This window comes from Clinocottus analis, unplaced genomic scaffold, assembly GCF_023055335.1.
Source record: "Clinocottus analis isolate CAN_PGR_092001 unplaced genomic scaffold, fCliAna1.0.p SCAF_24, whole genome shotgun sequence".
Lineage (NCBI taxonomy): Eukaryota > Metazoa > Chordata > Actinopteri > Perciformes > Cottidae > Clinocottus > Clinocottus analis.
Genome location: NW_027175976.1, coordinates 6,373,798 through 6,395,015, shown reverse-complemented (window position 1 = coordinate 6,395,015; position 21,218 = coordinate 6,373,798). Strand labels below are relative to the sequence as shown.

Here is a 21,218-nt window from a genome sequence, read left to right as displayed (position 1 = left end):
ACTAGCTAACCCGACATAATAAAGTATACTTATAAAACATATTTCACAAATAAAACTATGTGTAAAATATGGTTTATTGTAGTTCAATGGGAGAATTTACCTTGACCATAAACTGACTTGTTTCCTAAAGTCAAACTTGTAAAATGATCTCCGGGATGACGACAAAGCGAGGTAACTCCAGACGTAACGGAAACACATGTCGAAGTGTAGCGTTAGCTTCGCGGTAACGTTAGCTTTAGCAATAAATACCTGTCTCTTCTGGCATATGAGTGCTTCCTTCACCGGCTGGTCGAAAAAGACTTATAATTTTGGGAAGTTTAGCATTCAATTCAGAATTTTTCTGTTTTGAATGCTGCTTTTGGACACCGCTTTTAAATGTGCGTTTCATTTTTTCTCAAGAGAAATTTCCTCGTAGGTCTCCCAGAATGCACCGCGGCCCAACAACAACACCCGTCCGCGTTGCAGCACCCGAGCTACGTTACAGCTAGCTACCTGTTTGCTAACAAAGAAAGCACAATTAAATATACTTTTCTTTATTTTTATATCAACTCCGGAAACACAGACAATTAGTGTGCATCTCATGTAATTAAAATTGGATTAAAAAATGATGACAAGGTGTAATCTCTTGACTCCAGAGTCCCAGTTGATGAATTATTAAATGACAGCAGCCTCAAATCCATTAACACCTGCTCTTATCTCGGCTTTGAGCCAACACACAGATTGCATTTGTTTCACTGCTTGAGAGATGACTGATAGTGTTGTAACTGTCACACCAAAGACGAAATGGGATATTTTAGGGAATATAAATACAAACATGCTCCCTTGAATTCAACAAGGAGAGTTTGTCTCTCTCTTTAGTCCTAATGATGTTTGACAGGCCGCTTTGCTTGATCTTTACTGAATGTTTAACAGTGAAATTGTAGCTTTGCTTGACTTCAACTGCCTTTCAAGAGGATCCTTTACTGCGTCTTCTTAAATAGAGTATCCCAGTCTCACACATTTCAGCTTGTTAAGCCATGAGAGCTCTACTTCAACCGTGCGTCTCCTTCCCCGCAGGGTAGCTGTGCCTTGATGGGAGTAGAAACAGACTGCAAAGGGGAGGAAGGCCACATATCTCACACATGATGGACTGCAACGACTCCCAATCGCTGCTCTCGGGGGAGCAGCTCATCTACGCCATCACCGTACCGCTGTCGACCTCCATCATCTTGGCCAACCTCGTCATCATACTGGGCATCGCCTGTAACCGCCAGCTCCACAATACGCCCAACTACTTCTTCCTCAGCCTCTTGGTCGCGGATCTGTGCACGGGCATGGCGCTGCCATTCATACCATTAATGGGCCTGAACCGGGAGCTGAGTCTGAGCTCCTGCCTGGTGGCTCACGTTTTCCCAAACTTCCTCTTCCTGGCGTTCCTTTTCAACCTGGTCATGGTCCACTACGAGCGCTACATCTGCATCGTCGAGCCCTTGCACTACAGTAACCTGTGGATGCATCGCAGCTTCCCTCTGGCGCTGCTTGTGGTCTGGGCGCCGCCGCTTCTGTACGCATCCCTACCCGCTTTCGGGTGGAACAACTGGACGGCCCCGGATTGGAACGGCTGCTGTGCGAGCCAAAACATAACGCCGTTTTCAAACTGTTCACCCAACAGAACCAAGTGCTGCTCGTACAAGCGAGTGTTCCCCAATGCGTTTATCTACTTGGAGGTGTATGGACTCGTCCTGCCCGCCATACTAGCCATCGCTGGCATGACTGGCCGTGTTCTGTGGATCACCCGAGGTCAGCTGAAGGACATTTGCCGCCTCCATCGCTCGGTGGAGCGGGGGAGCCAGGCCTCGGACCACGAGCAGAGGCTGAATCTGCGCTACACGCGCTGCGTGGTGGCCGTGTCGCTGACGTTCCTCGCGTGCTGGGTACCCTACCTCATATACATGCACGTGTGCATCGTATTCTTGATCAGCGACACCAAGAGGAGCTCCACCGCTCACATCGTGCTGTCGTGCACCGGCATCGGGAGCATGGCGGTGGTGCCGCTGGTGCTCGGCCTCGCCAACAGGCAGTACACCGATCCCGCGTACAAGCTTCTCCAGAAGCTCAGAGACAGGTGGAGGCGAAGGACGCAGGAATCGGAAGAGGTGGAGGTCTGAGGAAATCGGGTGGAATATTTATGAAGATGAACCTGTAACGATGTGGAGTTGATGCCCACCAAGGTCTGCAGGAGGAAATGCTGCATCACAGCAGAAAAACACATTTGAGTTGATTTTTTTTTAACAAGTTTCCATCCACAAAATGGTTTTACCTGCACAATACTAAGACACATCCTGTCTGTCTGTAACACCACCTTCCTTATAGGTTTCCATTACAATTTGATAAATTGTCTGATAATGCTACTTTGATATAATCAAAAAGATGAAGACAAGTTAGTGGTGATTTTCAGAACACCAATAAAACCAAGCACTGTTTGAAACAAGACTTTAGTCTTGTTTGTTTCTTATCATTTAACCTGAGTTAGTGCCACGACAGCGACATGCTAACATGCTACCGTCCTGATTTCTCGGCTATCAGTTGAACCGGTGGTAGATTTTCTCCATCTGCCTGCAATGTTTACTCCTACTTTGTGTTTATCTCTATACCGGTATGCAGGCTCATTAATCTTCACGACGTGAGGAGAATTGAGAGCTTCAGCATGAACGTGCACAACCATGTGTGCAAGTTAAAAGTTAGAGAAGAGTTCCCAGTTTTGACCATATTTAGATAAACTGTTACAGCGAGCTTAAGTACCGTAGAAACATCTGCTGAGTCCAAATACCTGTATTCCAAGACTAATTAGTCTTTGTTTCCCCTATTAAAGTGCGGTTTTAGACGTGTACGTACAGTATGTGGGTGGAAAAGAGACTTTAATCCAGTTAAAGAGCAAACAAGGTCCGACTGCGATGGGACATGAGGAGGGATGGGATATCACCGCGGGGTCTGACTCCACCGTCACTGTGTTGTGTGTACGTGTTGCCTTGCTCATCCATGTTCTGGCATGTTTTCCACATCGGAATATTGCGCATGAGAGACCGAGACGAACCGGGAAACGAGGAGGAGGAGGAAGAGGAGGAGGACAGGACAAGACTGTTGGGCTCCAGGTCCTGATGAGTGACTGCAATGTGTATCAAGTGGAAACACACTGTGTCCAAATGGTGTCTGGATTCTTTTCATGGAACAGAAAATATGAGTGACGTCACTTACGCATTTCCACGAAATGTCTTTTCTCCCGGCGACTATACTCCCTGTGTGTTATTGTAAATGAAAAAGAGAGCGGACGTATTGTTCACGGCGCTTTATTTATTTATTGTGTTCAATTGTGAATATTGAATAGTAAACCTTTCTTGCCCTTTGACTTTCTTGTGATCATTTGGACATGTTTGTGGTGTAAAGCAGAAGGAAAAGACATCACACCCCCCGGATCCATGTTTGTTGGTTACTTATTTTATTGTTGTCGTTGAGAAACCTTTACACGGTCAGACAAAATCATACATAGCTCCCAAAGGCATGAGGGAACAACTGCAAAACACACACCGATGGGACCAAGAACACGAGTCTTTGCGAAGACAAACAAAGATAAAAACACTGCTCGGCATAAACAAAACGTCTCTGGGTTCTAGGAAGAAACGTCCCACCTGCCAAGTAGCTATAGTGTTATCCTAGAAAACACACAGACGGAGCACGAGACGACTCTTGCATCTAAACGCCACTTTCCAGATGATCCCTGAGGGGTTCAATTTAAATGATTTAATTCACATTTTGCGGATGCACTGTAATGCTGCAGACGAGAGGCGCGATGGACCGCGTCGGTCAAGCTTCGATGTATTGGGAGCTTTCGGATAAGACTCTGCCGGCCTCCACCTCCACCCGGATCAGCAGGCGGCTCTTGGAGGTGGGGTGCACTCCCCGGGTGAGGCCATGAGCCGGGACGATGGTGGGTTCTGGGGCTCGTGGCTTCTCGGGCAGGTGGGGCTTCAATGGCTGGTGTTCGTTCTCGGTCAGGTGTTCGTTCTCGGTCGTGTGTTGCAGCCGTTGCTTCGATGGCAGGGGAACGTCTGCGTGCAAGTAAGGACGTGGATTGGTTGGTTTGTTTTTAGAAATCTGAGCGGAAGAGAGGTTTGATTTTAGCGGGACACAAACATGAATCAGTCATGAGAATGTTGATGTGCATGAAATCGATGCAGGTTTTCTTTCGATTAAATATTTGCTATAACCAATTTGTGTTCCTCGCTACCTTCCTTGTCTTCCTCTTTCTCAGATTCCCTCAAGACATTTTATTTTACAGTTGCTTTAAATCAAAGGCGGGCAAGCACCCACTTTGTGCCCATTTGCTGCATTGCATTCTGGTATATTGAGGCCTTCACTGCTGTACTGATTTAACATTAATTCCAAACATGAGGGTCCAGATCCCGGCAAGGGGAAAAAAAGACCAAGGGGGTCACAAAATAATTAATACACAATTATGCCAACTTAAATGATGTATTTATTTCTTCCAAACTATTGATTTGTCTTGTAAATCACTGGATAATTTCAACTCGAGACATCTAAACAATGATTGCAAAATGGTTCTCACCTCCGTTGCGCATGAGCTGGTTCATTCTTCACAGAGAGGGAGCAGAGACAGAGACGGCTGTTAGTTGGAGCGTTACCGCACGGTGGTACATGTGATGGCAGACATGACCTCACGTACCTCTGCTCCTCGCCCTCCAGCAGCTTGCGGTAGGTGGCGATCTCGATGTCCAGCGCCAGCTTCAGGTTCATCAGGCACTGGTGCTCGCGGACCTGTCCCGCCAAGTCTTGCTTGGCCCGCCTCAAGGCCTCCTCCAGCTGGCCGATGTCCTCCCGAGCCCTCTCCAGGTTGCTGTCTCCCTCCGCCCTCGTGTCCACGATGTCCTTCATCAGGGACTCCTCCTAGCATCCAATGCAGAGTGTGAGGAGAACGTCAGCGGCTGAACGGATGAACTCTGGGGTGGGTTTTTATCTGCGTGGTCACAACCTTCCTGTGGAGGGCCTCCAGGTCCCCGTTGAGCCTCTGGATGTGGCGCAGCAGGTCTGAGATCTCCCTCCTTAAGTCACGCACATCCTTCTCACGCTGCCCGACAGTTGAGACCATGGCATCCATCTGAGGAAGGGAGGGAGGCACATTTTTTGACCATGTCTGTTTGTCACTGGAGCTGGTTTAAGAGAGACTCTTCCTCATCCTCACCTTTTTCTGGTTCCACTGCTCGGCTTCCTCCCTGGTGCGGGCGGCCATGTTGGCGTACTGGTTCTTGACTCCCTCAATGATCTTCTCCATGTCCAGGGACCGTTTGCTGTTGTCGCGTAGGATCACTGTCTCGTTTTGGATGAGCGACTCCAGCTCCTTGATCTCCTGCAAGGGGCCAGACACGCGGATCAATCGCTAAGCGTCAAACGACGATGAAAAATACAATAAACCATTTATTTACCTCATCATAGCCGACCCTGAGGAAGTCCAGTTTCCCCATCAGGTCCTCCAGCTCCAGAGCCAGATCTACTGTGTCCAAGTGACCTTCATCGACGTCCTGTTACACACGTTAAAAAAACAGAATAATACATTTATTAGTTGCCTGAAATCCTTTAAAAGTACAATAATGTATTTCAAACTTCACAAGAGACTATGTTTTGAAAAGGTTGAATAAATAAGCAGCTTAAAAAAAGCAGACGGCACCTTTTTCTTGATGATAAACATGTTCTCCAGGTCGGATTTCTTTAAAAACTCTTTCTCATATCTGGAACCAATAGAAAGGGTGAAAAGTGATTTTTTTCCAAAAATGACTTAGTTTTGAGTCCCCTGGATTTATGCTTTGGGACATAATTCTCCCCCAAATAAGGACATATTAAAAAATGACCTCGTCTTGGTGTCCTCCACCTCCTCCTGGTTCTGCAGCAGCTCCGCCTGCAGTTTTTCTTTGTCGTGGAGCAAGACCTCGATCTGCTGCTCCATCTCGTTCTCCAGATGCTTGACGATGTCGTCGACTTTCCCCTCGTAGTCGTCCTGGTCCTTGAGGACCTTCAGCTTGGTGTCAAGCTTTTTGTTCTCATCCTCCAGGTGTTTCACCTGAGACAAAGAAAGAAAATACTCCCATTATTTAATGTGATGGGGAAAACAGTGAGGAATGCCATGTCTAATACAGTATAAACTGTAGCTGGATGCAAATTTTGTGTGTGTTTTTTCATACTCTAAATATGTAAGTTCAGCCCCACCTGCTGGCAACAAAATAGAAGTGTGGTTTATTATTATAATTCTGCGCAAAACCAGCATAATCGTGTCAATGCGCATGCGCCAAGCTGATTCCTGCCGTGCTGCGATTTCATTGGGTTTTTTTGGCCACATTTTTATTAACTCAAAAAACAACACTAAGTCCATATAGTCCAGGTTACAATGACTGACGGATGACCCGTACACACCCTCAGACTTAAAGGTATATATCATCATCCACAAGGTGGCGTCCTACAAGTACCTCTGACATTGTACACCTGAAGGGAGGCGAGCAGAACTGGAAATGATTCATGTCCTCCGGTTACACAACTAATTACAGCTGACAGATGCTGATACAAGTCAGTTCTTTGCTACAGCCGCAACAAAGGGCTTGTTGTGCATTCAACATTGTTTTGAATCTCAGAGTCAGAAAAGTTTATTGCCAAGAGTTTCACATATTCGTCACTGCAGGTGGAACATGACATGAGACAGTAAACACAGTGTAAGAAATAGGAACATGTTACTTTTACACTATAATATACAATTAAAATAAAGTGCACAGACAAACAGATAAGAGTACTTTAAACAAGAGTGATGTGAAAGTGACATCTGCGTTACTATGTGAGGTATGAAGGGATGTGCAGGAAATTGTCCTGGGACTGCCGATATTGTTCTGTTTATGAGTGATTGTGACATTTTGCGTCGGTTTAAATGAGTCAATGAACACAAACAAATACAAATAAACGACAACTATCTTCTTTTCTTTTTAAAGAAAAAAAGAAAAAGGCCAAAAAAATATTAAAATAAATGTCGTAATTAGAATATTTTTTTAATTATAGCCCATGAAAAAAACATACAAAATAGTGAAAAATGCAATTCATAAATACATTGTTTAATATATAATACAGATAGCGTAATTATTATAGGCTAATATGGTTTAGTAGCAAACACATAATAAGCCTAACAGTATAGGAAATATCTTAATAAACCAATTAATTAATTTAGCCCAACTGTTGAACGTACAATAAGTAATGAGTAGTTCACACACCTTGTCAATCAACCTGACGAACTTGTCGTTGAGTCCCACCATGTCGTCCTTCTCCCTGGATTTGCCCGACGGGTCGATCTTCTTGTTGCTCGGGAAGCTCTTGACCGGCCCCGAGGAGCCGGGGGAGTAGGACTGGCTGCTGTAATCTTTTGCTTTAGACATATTGCAGCTTGTCCCCGCGAGGTGAAACCCAGAAGCCGAGCAGGTGAGCCGTGAAGGTACCAGCGGCTCTGCATCACCTGCTTTTAAAGTGGACAAGGACCACCCATCCCCTCCCCAAAACTCTGCATGCGTCCAATCCAGAGAGGACAGATGCAGAAAAACACTCAGGAAATCAAACTAAAACAAACATGAAATACTTGAATTTTGAGTGTGAGCCAGTTCATCAAGGAGTGGTGCTGGGCACCGTGAGCCAATGGGTCCAGCTCGGGGCGGATTCATGCGTAAAATCCCGGTATAAAACCCACCAGTCTCCATCACACCCATCAAGTGTCTCTCCAGTCAAGAAGCGCTCCTTGTGGTTCAGCTCCCTCTCATCCAGCAGCGATCATGCCTTCAAACACCGCCTCCAGCATGTTCGGTGGAGCCGGCGGAAGAGGCTCCAGGGCGTCCGTGGCGAGCCTGCAGGGGCTGCGCAACGTGCTGCGCAACGAGACGGAGAGAGACGCCGCTCCCGTCGCCCTCTCCGCGCCGGCACCAGCCGCCGAGTCCACCGCGGATGCGGCCGCGTTCCCCGCGGCCCCCGCGGACGACAAGCAGACGCTGCGGGGTCTGAACGACCGGCTGTCGGGCTACCTGGGCAGGGTGAGGCAGCTGGAGAAGGAAAACCAGGACCTGGAGAACGAGATCGATGAGATTTTGGCCAAGAGGAAAACACCCGCGGGGCGCGACTGGGATGAGACTGAGAAACCCCTGGATAACCTCAAGAAGCAGGTGCGTCACGTGGCCTTCTCACTGTATTTCTTATGTCGTACGGAGCTCAATTTTCATTGATTCATTGTCATGCATTCATCTTCTTAGATCAAAGACATCACCAAGGACAACGCCAAGCTGCTGCTCCAGATTGAAAACACCAAACTGGCGAATGATGACTTCAAGAAGAAGTGAATCTCATGCTTTCTCTTTCTTTTTTTTTTGTGTGGAAAACATTGCCTCGGTCAACTGTATTTGTTTGGTTCGCGTGGATCATTGTTGGTTCTCCCTCACGTGCAGGTTGGACGATGAGATAAAGGCAGAGAAAGAATTAGAAAAAGACCTGCAGGACCTGAAGAAGACCATGGAGGACACCGACCTGAACCACAAGCAGACGCAGAAAGAGATCGAACTGGTGAAGGAGGAGCTCGGTCGCCTCGAGCGGGAGCACAGAGAGGTGAGACTCGAGCCAAACACGCTTTCAAGAACGCGTCACAAAATGTGCACCGCGTGAAATGCGAGGTGAACTTGTTTTGCTCTCGCAGGAGGTGGACGACCTGCGCGAGAAGGTCAAGGTCTCCGAGGTGAAGGTGGAGATGGAGACTCGGGGCTCCGACCTGGCCGACCTGGTCAACAACATCCGCTACCAGTACGACAAGCTCGCCCAGAAGAACCTGAAGGACACCGAGGAGTGGTACGAGAGCAAGGTGCGTCAGCTTTAGGAGAGTTACACATTGTTCTCGTCTCCTCTGTTCACTCCACTCATCTTCATCTCACCCCCTCCTCCTCTTTTCTCTCCCCAGTTTGAAAACATCAAGGTGGCGGAGGCCGAAAACACCGAGCACCTGAACTCTGGAAAATCAGAGCTCAAGGAACTGCTCGGGCAGAAAAGATCTCTGGAAATTAAGCTCCAGAGTTACCAAAGCAAGGTAACAACACATTTTTTCCCCCCCCTCAACAATATTTTCCATGTTTTTTAAATATGGACTCGACAGCAAAACTGATAGTAGTCGGCCGGTAAACAGCCGTCAGATCAAAGTCGGAAAGATAACACTGCCTTTAGCATACCTGACTGCTCTGTCATTACCACGTGAACCTGCTACTTTAAGACGGGCACACTCTTCATCCGGCTCACTGACACCTGAATCTGCTCTCACAACAAACTGTAAACCTTTTAAAACGTTACCGCTCCATACTATTTGGCCTCGGCGGTCAAATATCTAAAGAAAAAAAGACATTAAGAGACGTGACCCGGCTTTAAAAAAGTACCTCTGTGTGCTCCTTCCAGATCCTCAACCTGGAGGAGGCCCTGAAGAGCACCAAACTGGAGAACGACCAGCGCCTGGGCCCCCTCAACCAGGCCATCCTGCAGCTGGAGGCGGAGCTGAAGGAGGTGAGGGCCCAGGTGGAGCGCCACGTGCACAACAACAACAATCTGCTGTGCGTGAAGATGAAGCTGGAGACGGAAATGAATAACTACCAGCGGCTCATGCAGGGCATCGCCGCCGACCCCGAAAGGTGAGGATGGCGGCGGTGAATACCGACACCTCTCAGGAGAAATAATAGTTGCAAGCGTCCGGTAAAAGGCTGCAGTTGAAATAGTTCTATATATATTGGGAAGTGGCCACCTATTGGCTTATTTATACCTGTTTCCCACTCGTTAGCATACTCATCCTCCTCTTTCCCGACAGCTTGGACTTTTCTTTAGAAGATGCGGTGCACGGCGGTAAGTTCTGGATCTGGCCCGACGATCAAATGAACAGAACGAGTGAACCAGAATCGCAAAGACTGCAGCACGTGTTGGAAAAGTTTATCTCTACAAGGCAGAAAGCTCACCTTCTTCATTGGCTTCTTTCATAAAAGGAAAAAGAAGGATTTGACCCCCGCAGCTGTAGATTTGAATTGTAATATTTTGTGGATTGGCCACATGGTTTACACCTTTTATATTCGGTTCAAATCAACAGCTTCTGTACCTGCAGAGTTAAACTTGAAAAATGTCACCCTCACGTCACTTCTTGGAGACGTCGCTTTGGGGAAACACGCCCGTTTGCATACCAGACACAATACAATGACAGAAGACGTTCGGGCCTTCTCTTCTGGTTCTGAGCCGGAAAGCAAACAAGCCTGTTTCCCAAAATGTGACACTAATGGTGTCGCTTCACTGTTTCTGTCACGCTGCACCCTGTCACTGCATGTAACCACGCACTGTTTTAACACACTGGCACCATAAATGTTATGATCAATCGCAAAAGCAGCAGCAGAATCCCACACTGACGCGAGGAGAGCTGAAAGGTTGAAGGGATGCTAAACACACTTTTATCTCCTTGTTTCCAGATCAGCAAAAGCCTGACCAGAAGGTGCCCAAGCAGCAGGAACAAGTGGAGGAAGAAGCCCTCGTGAAGCGAGAACGCTCCTCTGACAAATCCACCCCGCCCGAAGCCCCCGAGGAAGAGGAGGAAGGACCCCTCGTCAAGGACGGGAAGGTTGCTGTCGACAGTGAAGCAGCTGCAGCGAGCAAAAAGAAAAAGAAAAAGTCCAAAAATAAGAAAGATTCCTCTTCTTCCTCTTCTTCTTCCTCCTCTTCGTCTTCTTCCTCCTCCTCTTCGTCTTCTTCCTCCTCCTCCTCAGACGAGAAAGAAGATGAAAAGCCCAAGATAAAGGAGGAAGTGCCCGAAACCTGAACTTAAAAAGCTTTTCTGTCTCCATCATGTCAAACTGTTTCCTGCTGTTGTCTCACCTGAGAAGGATGAGCTCACCAATAAATACATGTTGGATTTAAAGTGTTTCATTTACTTATTCTGACTGAAGGTAGAAGTAGAAATACATCTGCATATGTACTTATATTGATACTACTGAACAGATTATGATTCACAGAGTATGACTTCCATGGGAAGAAGTGAAAAGATAAATTTATAACGAAGAAATCTGCCAAAATGTCACTCAGGTGAAAATTGAAAGTTACCGTAATGTCATTAGCACCATTTATTCTTTTGTAGGCATTTTTTTATTTCTAATGGGTGTTATAAAATATATTTTACTATTAAAATAAAAGCCAGAAAGCCATTAAAAAAGGTGATTATGTCCAATATACAAAGAAGTATATGCAATTTATTTGATACGATTTTTTCAACATCAATATTTTAAAGTAAACATGACGAAGCAAAGCCACAAGGACAACACATTATATGTGCCATGAAGTGGTGGAGAGGAAAGGACAGCACGAGTAAGAGTGATTTATTTTATTTTTTCAAATGACAATGGTACAGACGACATGAAAGCACAGAGGGAGGAAAGGGGGGTTGAATCATCCAACAATAGATATTGCATGGTGAGGGTCGAGGGGCAAGCAAGAGTACCAAATGGAGTAAAAGATATCGTATCAAAAATTTCAATTTTTTTTCATATATATATTTATATAGGACTAATAATTCTCTTTAACTATGCAAAGCAGGGAAAGCCCATGTTTCCGTTTATCTTGAGCCGAGGCCTTCCCGAAGTACAGCCGACATTATTATTCATAAAAAAAAAAAAATCAAAAAAAAAAAAAAAAGGAAGGAAGGAAAAGACTGGACATGTATTTGAGGGGCTGGGCGAGAGCGTTGAGAGGAGTCCGGTCCGATGTGGCGTCTCAGTGGAGCGCGTTTTGGCTCGTGTCCACGAGCGTTCGGATTTTCTCTGGTGGGGAGGGAGGATCAGCCTCAGCGGGAGAACGTTTTCCCACTGAAAGAAATCAAACAAAAACACATGAGAGGCCACACAAAGACACCCAACAGGTTATCGTCTTCCCCGGTGCCGCCCACGGACTTCAAACCCGTGAAGTCGAAACAAAGTTTGTTAAAAACAACTTTTGTTAGCTGCTTTAACGACATGAAAACATTATTAAGTAATCATTTGGCATTTCGTCGCGTTTGCCGTTTGGTTGTTAAATAAACTAAAAACCGCCGGATAATTGTGGCATCAATTAATCTGCCGACACATTAAACAATAAGCGACAGACACTTCCAGTATCGGAGTATTCCTGAGCCCATAATCTCTTCGTATCTTTAAACACAGAATTCATGCGAAGTGTTTTCCCCTCTTCGAAACTCACAAACATGATGGCTGTGTGTGACCGTGTGTGTGAGTGTGGGGTCTCTGATTGTTTCAGTTACACAATAACCAGGGAACAAAGACTCCCTCTGCTCCGACAGTTTATATTTCCCCATCATTTCTAAAGTTACAAGGCTAAAAAAGCTGTGTTTGGAGGTTTTAGGAAAAAGCAGAGTGCTGTAAAAATTCCTCCCTGACTCACTTCAAACACTGCAGAAACAATGTCGGCAAACAGTCACACCTCAAAAACACACAAAGCCACAGATGGAAAAAGAAGGAGTGGTCAAATAAAATCTTGTTAAAATCAACCTGAAATAAGAACCCCCGCCCCCCAAAAAAATGACGTTGTCTCATCACCGGATGAGGAAAACCTGAATGTGAGCAATGGCGTGGGAAGGGAGGGGAGGGGTGAAGACGGAGCAGAGGTACGTACGAGATGGTCTTCATCTCTTTCTTCTCGGCGTCGGGTCGAGCGCGGTTCAGCACCTTGAGGAAGTCTGACGTCTTGGCCCTCATGCGTGTGTGAATGTAGGCCTTTGAAGGAAAGGAGATCGTATGAGGAGATTCTCAAAGAACAAATGAACAGTTTCTTTTTCTCACACAAAGATGAAGATGAAAACTGTTCTCTTGTGTCACGCTCCCCACTGTCCATGGGATAAAACCCCAACAACTAATTCCATCACCTGGACAGCAGGTGTTTTGAGATTTAAATCTGCAAACACACACTTCCACTTTTGAGTCCATGTTCCTGAGTATTTCCGAGCGCAGATAATCTTTTCGTATCTGCAAAATCACAGAAATTTGTGCGAAATGCATTTCCCTTTTCGAAACTCACAACCAGGACGATCTCAAGAGGAGATTCTGAGTCTGACGGAAAGCTTTGAACGGGGTTGAAGCATCCTTTTGAAAAATGTCTCATTTTGCGTGTCAAAATACCTCGGCTTTCTATTGTGGAGAAGGTTTTTGAACGCGGATGGAACGTACCATTACGGAGGTCTTTACGACTCGTGTGCAGCCTGTGATTAAGGCAGACTTTCGACAGTTGCCTTCTTAATATGCGTTAAGCAACGCTGGAGCCACGATCATCATTTAGCGTGTCATGAGCTTCAAGTCGTAAAGTATCGCTCCAGTGATAAAACATAATGACCAAAGAACTTGTTGAGTCACACATATGGCAGCCAAGAAACAGACATTGATTATCTACAACAATATTGATTATCTAAAAGGTCTATTTGAATACCAAAAAGGTGGTTTGCACCGGTTACGCCAGAGCTTAATTAAAAAAAAAACCACATGATTTTTAGGTTGCATTTGCGTGCACTCTGCTCCAAAGAGTCTCAAAGAGAAAATACCCCAGACCTGACAGAACATGAGTGTTTTTAAATCCATTAGAAAGGAAACTTGCCGTGGAGCTGAACTGACCTTGGAGCACTTTATGTGGTAGTGCAGGTAGTCCCTGAAGGTGTGGATGAGGTTGATGGTGTTGTCTCTGGCATTGGCATTGGTGTGGCGTGGGAACAGGACTGAACACATAAAAGCAGAGTGAATACATCGGAATCAAATGAGTACACAAGTAAAAACAATAAGTTCAGCCGTGGAGCTGCCTGAGTACGGACCAAAGGTGATGTATCCGATGTTGTCTCCCACAGCGGCGTCTGTGTCCTTCAGCTCCAGAGGAGGCTCCCTGTGGCTGAACAGCACCTGGGGGGCCGTGTGGCTGGCTCGCCGACCCTCTTTGAACTCCTACGCACCCAACAGATACGTTAACAGTTGTGTTGTAGTAAAAACACAACATATGTGGCAAGTTATATATATTTATATTTCAAAAAGGAACATGTGAACTGAACAGCAAGGAAGGAAAGAGGCTCGGCTCTTAATCTTAGCTTGTTAGCTACTTAGCTTGATGTGGTAAGCTAGGCTACTTAGCCATATCAATTAATCAGAACATAAATAAATAAGCTTTCAGCTAATAATGAGAGCACCACGCGACTTAATATTAGATAACTCTTTGCTCCCATTTCAACATGTTAATGCTACGCTCATGTAGCTAATGGACGCTGAACAGAGAGGAACTTGGGAGTGGACGAGCTTGCTGCAGTCTCATATAACCTCACTGCATTTCCTCCTCGACTTTATGGACATGTGGCCTCACACACCTGCATGAAAACTTTGCCGATGATGACATCGTCGTCGTCTTTGAACACCGTGCTGAACACAACCGTCACTCTGTCTTTCTTGGCCTCCAGATACCTGAACAGAAGACGAAAAAAAACATTAGGCTTTAAAAGCCTGGTCCTCTGAGGCCTATACTAATTTCCCATTCAGAAGAGTTCATCCAAAAGGACTCCAAATATGTCTTTTAACTGTGCAACATCATAAGTCTCATAATCACCCTGTTTTCATTTCATTATTTTATTCATTACTAAGACAGTAAGTTATTTTATATCCACAACACCTAATAAACATGAACATATTTATCTATCTCTGTTGAACAAACGTGTGAATTTGCATTTACATGGACTCGTCCTCTCTGTAGTGGACCACGGCCCTCTTCTCGCCCTCTTTGCCCTCTTCCTGGAACTTGAAGTACTTTTCGAACACCGAGGCGAAACAGTTCCTCTTGAGCATGCCCGCCTGGTGGACGAGCTCGTCTTTATTGGCCGGTAGCGCGTCCAGATCGTAGATGAGGGACACGTTGTAGCCTGGGAGGAAACCGATCAGGATTAACGATTGTACAAAACCTACAGAGAGTAATGCCTCATTGTTCGCCATTGCTTTTGATTTTCACAGACACACATTAAAAGGAACAAGTAGAAATGAGGAACAGAGTGGCTACGTGGGAGTCAGCCGTCTATCAATCTCAAGCAATCAGTAACTTTGTGAGATCTCACCGTCCTCTGCTGGAACCAGGAAATTCCCATAGACCCTCTTGAGCAGCTGTAATTAAAAACATGACCTTTAATTTTCAGCGCAAAAAATAATTTTAAAGTCAAGAGCAAAATCTTAGTTGACAGGAAACAAGAAGGAATGAATGCAGCAGAACAAGACTGCAGGAGTTAAACAATTTTTTTTTTTAAAAAAAAGCTCTTAAGGCGCTTCTTTGACGCGAGAACAGAGATCGGTCCCAAGATGATTCGGCGCCATCTTTTGATTGAACTGATGCTTTCAAAGCCATAATTTTCTCGCTCAAAATTCTTCATCAATAACAAAAACAATAGGTAGAGTGTGTTGGAGGAGGAAGGAGGTGGTGATTTCACAACAAGGAGGCCTCCTCTCTAATGGGTACCTGTCGTCGTGGAATGAGGTGGGCTCAGCGGGAATATACAAAGCAATCTCGACTATGGGTCACCAAAGGTCAACAATACACAGAGCGCCGTGTACAATGATCTTCCTCATTTTAATCCGAGCAGCAGAGCTAACCGCCTCAAATGAAGAAGAAGATTGGAATGTGTGAGAATAAAAAGGAGCCCTCCTCCCTCCCCAACTGCTTTCTGAATAAGACTTTTCACAGCCTGGATAACTGAATGTAACACTGCTGAACCATTCACTTATCCCTCCGCTCCTCAGTTTTAGGGAACAAGGAGGGAAGCTGTTGGACGGCAGCCAACAAACACACACACAGACACACACACAGACAGACACACACACACAGTGGCTGCTGCTCGCAGTCAGCATTTCCTCGCCTGGGGTGAGTCACACAAACACACTTCCTGTTTCTGCCAGAAGCCTCTGCAGCTGCTTTCTTCCTTACATGGCAACAGAGCTCTTGTGGTGGAGGTGTGTGTGTGTGTGTGTGTGTGTGTGTGTGTGTGTGTGTGTGTGTGTGTAAATAGCAATAAGGACCTCATACTGCTTAAAAAAAAACAACTTTTTCCGCTCAAAATTGACACCAAAATCTTAATGAATCCTGTCTGGACGTATTGGTGACAGTGGCTTCACTGTTGCACTTTGAAAGAAAAATGTAAATCACAGGTGTATAATGAAGCACCTGTTGACTTCCGCATGACCAATTTATTTTCCGCGTGTGAGAAAGTTCACACGTTTTTGGAGATTTTTTTAAACAGGTTTAGGACCGTAAAGACAAGAACATTTCACCTTATGAAATATAAGCGCATAATTTCAGACACTTAAAGAGTTTTTTTCCAGGACTTGGAACCTGGTCTGTGTTACTTTTGTGTATACAGTTTGTATAAGTGTGTGAATTTGAAACTTCACATAACTGAGCATTCCTGGGGCCCCATTTCTGTCTGGGCAGGCCCAGAGGAACATTTTTTTTTTTTCGTTAAGTTGCTCCCTTTGTGTGTCGTACCTCATCGGCCCCGTGCTCCTGCAGCTCCTTGTAGAACTTCAAGGAGATGCTGACCATCACTTTGGTCTTTTCCCCATTGGGGTTGGAGATGTGGTACAGGACGCCATCGAAATCTGCAGCGGAGACGAACAATGAACACATATTCTGCCATCTTCATTGGAAACCTAAGGCATGTCATGGAAGATTATTTTGGACGATTTCACATGTGATTACCGGCAAGGCTGAGCATGTGCAACAAGTTGATTGCATAATAGGAAGATCTTCCAGCAGTACCCTTGAAACGTCATCTATATATATTTATATATATATATATATTTGATAACTCAGTAGATGGACAATTCGAATCTCGATAAGATGCCACCATAGTCTCACCTGCAAACGTCACATCCAAGGCCTCTGGCTTGGTTCTGCAAGGGGAGAGCAAAGTTAGGAGATGCATGAGGCATAAAGGGAATGCAGCCATGAGTTGTTGAGTCAGATATAGTTTAATTATAGCATTCTTTAATTATTGTATGACCTTTTAAAAGCTGAATGAATAAAATGCTAATGAATGTATGACGGGAAAAAAAAGTGTTTATGCTCTGATTTCAAGTAAAGACAGTATCTGTTTACTGGTGTGAATTTTCTGTCCAAAATCTTCGGAAAAGCACCATAACTATTGATATTTCAGTAAGATTTTGTAAGAAATCACTTCGACAATATTGTAGTTTCTTAATCCAGAAAAACACTCTTCCGGGGATGTAACCACAACACGTAATACGTGGATATTTTTAGAGGTGGATGCTGCAGCTGCTTGTCCAAACTGCTCGCTCCAAGAAGCTGCACAGACTTGACTCAGCCTGACGACAGGAATGCGGAAGCTGGAGAGAGAGAGCCGCTGGTTGGCTACCAAGTAGCCGCTAACTAGTCCTACTGAGCCGTGGAAAGCAAACATTTGGTTTATATAAAGTGGAAGCACGAACTCCAAGACAACAATACCAGCCCTGTGTTGTGACAGTGTGGCTGACGGTTAATGACGCGGGGACAGGACACCGGATATGATGTTTTTTATCCTTGATTTAGCTGATGTGTCAACAACTGTACTTATTAGACAATGTATATCACTGGATGTGAATCCCGATTTAATCCCCTAGTTTATGCAGATAAATGGCTTTAATTAAATGGAGAGTTAAAAATAGGCTTTTGTGGTTTGACATCAAGATAACCGACATTGTGACCTCCATTAATTAAGAAGACTTTAACCATAACCACGTTAAAATGTATATTTTCCAGGTAAACAGTACACAAATAGGCTAAAACACTCAGTTATTATACTTCCACGGTCTCTGGAAGAACCGCGAGGGGAGATTCAATCACCGGGGTCACAAATTGCGGTACAACACCACTCTGGGCAGACACACCCAGCTCCGGGCAAACCGGGATAATCGAGATATTTCACAATGTATTTGGACATTTACAGCCACAAACACGACTGACTAGCAGGCAAAAGGTTACCTACGGCCTCTGAAGTCCACCCTCTGCTTCGTGCTATGCAGCCATTACCTCCAGTAAACCGCTACAGGGGGAGCTAGCTGATGCTAGCGACGCTAGCCAGGTGTAACAATGATTTCTCACCCGTTGGATGCGCCGTCGAACTTCAACGACAGCGTCTCCTCAATAATACGGTTATTGATTTCTAACAGGATCATGGCAGCGGACGCCGGTGTCGAGGAAAAAGGGGGAAAGATCGGTGCTATTTGGTGGGATTAACCTCTTTGTGTCAAATTCTGCAAATTTTTTCCTGCCTTGACAGATCAGACCGCTTCCGCCGAGGCTCCTTCCGCCTGTCGCTTCCGCGTATTTTACACTCAGGACCCCAGAAGACGAGGAGGCCCGCGAAGTTGCCTGTCTAATAAAATCGTAACGACAATATTGTTAATTTGTGGCAGATTAGATGGAAAGAAACGGACCTGTCACTGATTTAGTGCATGATGGAGATTTGCTATTTACTTGTGATCAGTTTTGCATAAAACAAATGTCCAAATATACAACGTATGCAATGCAAACAAATACATCCTTATGTAAAATACAGAACTGAAGGTATCTAGATTATTAAAAATAATGTCATAATTATTGAGAACAGGTTTTTACAGATATGCTCTAAAAATAATAATGATTATTGCAATACAACTCATATTAACAAATCATTGTTCATTGATCATAGTTTATTGTTGTATTTTTTTTTTTACAATGGTCTCATATGTTTATATTATATATGGTTAAGGTTAATAAGATGAAGAATGTGTCATGTTATTCTTTTCCAACATAGTAATTATCCAGCAATTGTGTAGCACAAGGACAGTGTTTGAAAATGTATTTATGTGGGTTTGTCTTGAATTTATCATTTCAGTCATCTGTTGTGAAACCCTGAAATAAACATAGTGTAAACCCTTTACGCATAATTTTTAATAACTGTTATTTGCTATTTTAAAGAGTAAGCCATATCACATCCGCAAGTCTGAATTACCAGCCATGAAATTGGACAACCTGATATTCCCAAGAACCACAGTAGCCATGTGTTCACTTGTTTTTTTTTCATAATTTGATTTGCTTGATCAAAAGTGGTTTATTCACACTAGATACTGACACAGATAGATAACTATGTGGTTCTCACATGTCAGACAAACACATTGTCAAAATAGTTCATTTTACATGATAAGTATGAGGTGTAAATTTAAACACAGGCCTGGGTCCATTTACAAGGAATTTTAAATAACTGTCAGCAATAGCTGCATATTCTGTCGCGACATACTCAAAAGTCGTGTTGAGCTTTTCAGTTGAGTGCTTTTGTTTTTTTTTAAAGAAGAAGTTCAGGAATGTAATAACATAACTACTGTGTTGGTATATTGTCCAAACATGAAGAAGACACTTTCATGTAGTAACACAACACAGCGTTCAGTCACTGATGGGTTCACCAAAACTCACCTGCAGCTGCAGTAAAAGAATACTTGGACTGTACATTGATGCATGAGTATTAACAATCTAATAATGGCATGTATGAGTAGTTTTACTTAATTTTTCTGATTATATTTTTGTATGAATGCAGGCGTTTACTTGTAATGGAGTATTGTAAAATTGTTTTATTAAATTATCAAAACAAACAGCTTAGAGGACGTCAGGGTGGTGACAGCAGAATAATGCCCCAGACGGACCCTTGTCAAATAAGAAACTAATAAAAAGTGTTATCTGATTGAAAAACACATAGATGCAGCCCCACTCCCAACATAAACTAAATTCCAAGCATAGCTTCATTTTAACAGATTACGTCTTTAGATTCTGAAGAATCATTCCAGGGTTACTTTAGACCCAAAAATGTTGATACGCATGGTTAATAAAATGATTGATGGACGAGCAAATATTTCCTTTTCATTGTCACAATTGACATTTCTAATGAAGACGCACACAACCCGACACATTATCTCAACTTCCAAAGAACAGGCATGACCCTGCCAAGTTTCACCATCATTCTTTTTTCTTTTCTTTACAAAACCGCAAAAACTATAACAAAAAACAACTCAAGAAAACAAAAACAACACTGATATTAACATTTTCCAGCCTTTTGTTTTTCTGTGTTTATTTTCATAGTGCTGTTATTACTAATCAAGATATTGTTTGTGACCAGAAACCAAGAACAGGCCAGTCTTGTTGGGGACTACCTCGTTACCTGAGGGACGCTGGAGCCAATACTGGTAATTGTTGGCGTGGAGCCTTTATGGCTCAGTTGTGTGACAGGAGAGTGAAGCAACACAATGCTATGTGGATTATTGCGCGTGGGATCACTCAGGACCTAAATGAAGTGACTGATGGAGTCAAAGGGGAGGAAGAGGAGACACCCCAGTGTCTGGATACATGTTTGTCTTTACTTTAAGATCGAGCAGACGCGTAGGAGTGTCAGTGAAGCCTTTCTATGAGCTGTGTCCCCTGTCATTACTGATGTGTTATTCTCTGCATGCTCACACACTCTCAACAGACTAACCCACATACCAACAATCTGAGCAAGATACCTGGCAGTTGACTATTTGTTGACTTCAGATGATGTGGGAACAAAACAGGGGGAAGGATGCCAGACCTTCGCAACAGCAAGCGTGAAATCAAAATGTTTAATTTCCAGAAAGTCTCACTGCCGACATCCCGACTTGCTGATTTGTAAAACCCCTTACCCAACACCTCTGGTTACCCAATGACTTGCAACAGCGTCCCATCCTCTGTCATCTGGCACGTCTTGTTTTGAGACATAACTTTCTTGACTGCATCAATCAGTTTATAACATCCATGAAGGATTTTTTTTGCTATACTATTATCACAAATGTGTCTATTTTCAAAGGTGGGGAGCTTTAGTTTGGAGGAACATATCATTATTTGTAGACATATAAAGTGTTATGGCGGTGATGAGAGAGAGAGAGTTTGGGAGCATAAAAAGGCTCACTTTGTTGTTTTAGATAGGAACAATTTATGTTTCCTTTTTTTAAAAGCATTAACAAGTACAACTAAACCAGGGGTTCACAACTTAAGATTTGTTTATCTGGTTCCATTTATGTGTATTTATTTACTATGTGTTTTCGTAATCAGCG

General features: G+C 44.2%; 4 protein-coding genes across 4 annotated transcripts; 2 read left to right on the top strand and 2 right to left on the bottom strand.

Annotated features, from left to right (window-relative positions):
* The first annotated feature begins 1,121 nt into the window (after positions 1-1,121).
* On the top strand, positions 1,122-2,147 carry gpbar1 (G protein-coupled bile acid receptor 1). The gene has a single exon (XM_068590243.1). The coding sequence runs from the start codon at positions 1,122-1,124 to the stop codon at positions 2,145-2,147; it is 1,026 nt and encodes a 341-aa protein (XP_068446344.1).
* Positions 2,148-4,631: 2,484 nt separating this feature from the next.
* LOC137794305 (keratin, type II cytoskeletal 8-like) lies at positions 4,632-7,460 on the bottom strand. Its single transcript, XM_068591057.1, has 8 exons — positions 7,299-7,460; positions 5,901-6,109; positions 5,720-5,780; positions 5,478-5,573; positions 5,237-5,401; positions 5,027-5,152; positions 4,707-4,941; positions 4,632-4,660 (listed from the first exon to the last, which is right to left on the bottom strand). Exons 1-8 carry the CDS (start codon positions 7,458-7,460, stop codon positions 4,632-4,634), a joined length of 1,083 nt encoding a protein of 360 aa, XP_068447158.1.
* A 310-nt stretch (positions 7,461-7,770) lies between these two features.
* LOC137794205 (keratin, type I cytoskeletal 18-like) lies at positions 7,771-10,937 on the top strand. Its single transcript, XM_068590893.1, has 8 exons — positions 7,771-8,231; positions 8,319-8,401; positions 8,511-8,667; positions 8,756-8,917; positions 9,014-9,139; positions 9,499-9,728; positions 9,902-9,936; positions 10,545-10,937. Exons 1-8 carry the CDS (start codon positions 7,848-7,850, stop codon positions 10,889-10,891), a joined length of 1,524 nt encoding a protein of 507 aa, XP_068446994.1. The 5' UTR covers positions 7,771-7,847; the 3' UTR covers positions 10,892-10,937.
* Positions 10,938-11,434: 497 nt separating this feature from the next.
* Positions 11,435-18,422, bottom strand: arpc2 (actin related protein 2/3 complex, subunit 2). The gene is made up of 10 exons (XM_068590894.1): positions 18,223-18,422; positions 16,981-17,015; positions 16,609-16,721; positions 15,191-15,236; positions 14,815-15,001; positions 14,456-14,549; positions 13,916-14,042; positions 13,722-13,822; positions 12,733-12,833; positions 11,435-11,930 (listed from the first exon to the last, which is right to left on the bottom strand). Exons 1-10 carry the CDS (start codon positions 18,294-18,296, stop codon positions 11,909-11,911), a joined length of 900 nt encoding a protein of 299 aa, XP_068446995.1. The 5' UTR covers positions 18,297-18,422; the 3' UTR covers positions 11,435-11,908.
* Positions 18,423-21,218: the final 2,796 nt, after the last annotated feature.